This window comes from Trifolium pratense, linkage group LG5, assembly GCF_020283565.1.
Source record: "Trifolium pratense cultivar HEN17-A07 linkage group LG5, ARS_RC_1.1, whole genome shotgun sequence".
Lineage (NCBI taxonomy): Eukaryota > Viridiplantae > Streptophyta > Magnoliopsida > Fabales > Fabaceae > Trifolium > Trifolium pratense.
This window is the reverse complement of record NC_060063.1, coordinates 53265448-53269614: the sequence shown is the minus strand read 5'-3', so window position 1 is coordinate 53269614 and position 4167 is coordinate 53265448. Positions and strand designations below refer to the sequence as shown.

The 4167-nt window shown below is 38.2% G+C and overlaps 1 protein-coding gene across 1 annotated transcript; it reads right to left on the bottom strand.

Moving 5' to 3' along the window:
• Positions 1–676: 676 nt before the first annotated feature.
• On the bottom strand, positions 677–3789 carry LOC123885862 (pentatricopeptide repeat-containing protein At1g74630). Its single transcript, XM_045935201.1, has one exon. The coding sequence runs from the start codon at positions 3661–3663 to the stop codon at positions 1714–1716; it is 1950 nt and encodes a 649-aa protein (XP_045791157.1). The 5' UTR covers positions 3664–3789; the 3' UTR covers positions 677–1713.
• Positions 3790–4167: the final 378 nt, after the last annotated feature.

The following is a 4167-nucleotide window of genomic DNA, read 5'->3' as shown; positions in this document are numbered from 1 at the left end:
AATCAATTGGTGGGCTAAGAGACACTAAAAAAATTTAAGGTTAATATAACAACTGACTTATTAACATTTGTCAATAAAAAACAATGCGATAATTTTATTCCTCACATTAAATAATCAGTTACAATTATTTGTAATTTTTTAAAAGGTGTAAATGAATAATGAGGAGGGAAGAAAATGGATTTTAATAGAAGCAAAGGGACGGATTAAAATGACAAAATATTGGGTACCTTGGATTTAATGAGATATCTTGTATGGTTGGTGTCAAGCACTAAAGCATACATGACAGAGAATTGTTCAAAAAAAAAAAAAACCATGACAGAGAAAGGATGTCTTAGCTGCCTTACATCGTTTAGGCACTAAGTAGTCGTAGTTACAATATTCATATTATTTGAATTATGTAATCTCTTGGACCAGTTGATTGAAAGGGTTTTTTGTAGCCACTATGTGTTGACTGTGTGTGATGTGAACCAAGTAATGCAACCACGGGCTAGAATACGAACACGTTATAATTTGTGGGATCAGATTGGGTTAGAGTAGGGACTGCACTCCATGAAAATAGTGACATTAAATGAGAACCAACGAACTTGGTACTGCTTACAGATTTAAGCAAAATATAAGAACCAACGAACCAACTCGAAGCCAAGAACAAACTTTAGAACATGTAACAATATTTAAATAAACCAGCATTAATAAGGATTAATATTGAGTAATGGGTATTATCAAGGGAGTACATGTACATGTAGTAGCATTAAGTGATGGATATGATTAAAAGACTCTAAATAAACTGTTATCATAAACCAAATTTAGTCAATACACCAGCAAATAATTGGAGTATTAAACCAAATATTAACCAACCATATTCAGTTATAAAATAATCTATTATACTGTGAATAACATCAACACTGAAACACCTAAAATGGATATTAGTCTTACTTACACTAGCACCAAAAAAAAGCAAAAGACAGTTTTGATTTAGGGACATGGATTGGCTCTTCGGGTTTCCTGCATATGCTCAAGTCTCCTATTCTCCAAATGTGTGCTGAAGTTGTGACCTTATAAGTTATAACACAAGGGTATACATGAAAGCTCTGATCATCCCTAATTTAGGCCTCACAACTCCACATTTCAAAGGAATTAAACCCATAATCCCCTTCCATGAGCAATCATGTAGTGGTTGCAGCAGACTGCAGTTACTTGGGCTTGGATGGAAGCAGACTGGCACTTGCAGAAGCATGTGCAGATGCTACTTGGGAGGTTGTTTGCCTTGATATTTACAGTTGATGTTGCAATTGATGTATTTGCACCACATGCATCAGCATCCGGTCTTTCTCTCCCATTTACAGAACATTCCTCTACCTCTCGACCCATTAGCATATGGTTCACCTGTAGTTGTGGATGGAGAGCAAGTTGGAGAGATAGTGATGCGACCGTAGTTGTGGTATTTTGAACACCTTTTCATGAATGTTCGGGAGGGGGTGCAGTCTGATTTTCTATAGGCAAAGACAAGTTTTGGAAATTCATTTTACGATTGTGACAGTAGTTGCATGTTGAATACCTCAATGATGCATTGTTCTTCCTTAGCTTGTATGGCTTTGCCTGTCATCCTTTTCACTTCTTTTTTATTTAAAACTTCCAATAGGTGTCTTGTAATTTGAAGGAATGATACCAGAAGTTTTTTCCTTACATTTCAATTCAATTAAACGTTCACTTCTATCACCAGTAATCTCTGCAGGAACAAACCCCACCTTTGAACGAGTGAAAGCGACTTCTATCTCTCACAGTGATTTCTACTTGATAGACTTTAGAAATCAGCTTCATCACAGTATGGCAGTCCCCACAAACCCTCAGGTTCTTCACTATTCTTAAAATCCTTCCTTTAGGAAGTTTCGCTATTCCAAAAGCTGCAGCAAGCTTCTCACTGTGCTTGGACACTGAATCTTCTTTTTCTTCCTCTTCGATATCATGCAAGACACTCCTTACCTGGGGCGCATAACCTTCTTCTGCTTTGAGTCTCAACATTATTTCTCTCAGTTTCTGATGGGCCTCTTCTGTAACCTCGTTAGGCTTTTCACCTGCCACAAAACCATAAATGACCTTGTCAATTTCAATCATGCTCCAACCAGGAGCTTTTTTCATGCTCTGTTCAATCATTGTTCTTCTTATGCCAGCAACATCCTTCCATTTCCCCGCAACCGCATAAACATTTGAAAGCAGTACATGGTCACCAGAGTTGTTTGGATCCATTTCAGCAAGCCTTGATTTTACAAGCTCTGCCAATTCGATATTACCATGAATGCTACAAGCCCCAAGGAGGGTCCTCCAAATGATTACATTAGGCGAAATCGGCATCTGACATATAAACTCATAGGCTTTCTGCAACATAGCAGCTCGACCATACAGATCAACCATACAACCATAATGCTCAATGGCGGGTTCAATTCCATAGAAATTCTTCATCTTAGAAAACAAAGCACACCCTTGTTCAACCAAACCACTATGACTGCAAGCATAGAGGAGAGATATGAACGTGACACCGTCTGGTCTAACTCCAGACTCTTCCATCTCATGAAAAACCCTGATTGCCTCATCTCCGCAACCGTGCATTGCAAGTGCTGCTATCATAGATGTCCAAGATACAATGCACCTTGCCGCCAGCATATTTTGAAAGACCATCTTAGCCATAGCAACATTTCCGCACTTAGAGTAGGTATCAATGAGAGCATTATTAACCGAAATAATACAAAGAAACCCAGCTTTCTCCATAAACCCATGTAAAATCTTACCAAACTCAAACGCTCCAGCCTGTGCACAAGCAGATAACACTCCGGTGAGGCTAACCTCACTCGGCCTGATTCCCTCCCGCATCAACTCCCTGAAAAACCCAAAAGCATCATCAAAAGAACCACCTTGAGCAAACCCAACAATCATAGTACTCCAAGAAACATCATCTCTCATCGGAATTTCATAAAAAAAATTTCTTGCCAACCCAAATTCACCTGCTTTAACATAACCAGCAAGCATCACATTCCAAGAAGTCAAATTCCTAATAGGCATCCTTTGAAACAAACCCCAAGCACCCTCCACATCCCCACACCTAAAACAAGCAGTTATCACAGCATTCCACGCAACAACATTCGGTTGAGACATTTCATCAAACACCTTTCTTGCAGATTGATAACACCCACATTCAGCATACATACTAATCAAAGTCGTTCCAACAAATATATGATCATCAAACCCATGACGGAAAGCCTGAGAATGTATCTGAATACCAGGTCTCTTCGAATGAGCGTCATTAGCAATCCCTTTGAGTACAAATGCGAATGAGAAGCTGTCGGGATTAAGAGTGGTGTGGCGAAGTAATTGAATAAAGGGTTGAAGGGAAGTGTGAGGGGTGGAAGAGTGAGAGAGTGAACGAATGAGGGTGTTGTACATGAAGGTGTCGGGGTTGGGGAAATGATGGAAGAGACGGAGAGTGTAGTTGAGAGCATGTTCGGAGATGGAGATGGCACAGTGGAGAAGGAGTTTGCCGAAGAAGAAAGGGTGAGTGTGAAGGCCTGTAATGTAGAGATGAGAGTGAATTTGTTTGGTGGTTCTGAGATTTGTGGTGCATTTGCTCAACAATGAAACCAATGCTTCTTCACAACTCTTGTTAATCATCATATTCTATTCATAATTCATAGTACGGTGTATTGGGGTACTTTTGCTTTTGTTTTTGTGTTGTTCGATGTTTTTTTTTTTTTGATCAACTTGTGTTGTTCGATGTTGTGAAGTGCTTTTGTTGTTTTCCTGTTTGGTTGTATCTTCGTTTTGGGTCATGCTAAAACGGTGCCCGGAGCACCAATTAAGCATACTAAAAAAAAGAAACAAATGAAAAAGTTAATGATGAGAAATAATAACTTTTTACATATTAAAACATTGAATGCATGATTTACGAGATGAAATTTCCATATTTATATCCTTAACTAATGTCTCGGAACACTGTTTAGCATTTTCCGTTCGTTTATTTTTTGGTACCTCTGGCGCCCTTGTTGTTCAGTGTAATTCTCTTATCGGTGTATTACCAGATATTTTTATATAATACATATTTACCATTAAAAAAAAGTATTTGAACTACTAATAATTTAGAGACTATTTAATATATTTCTATAGTTTAGCTATTAACTT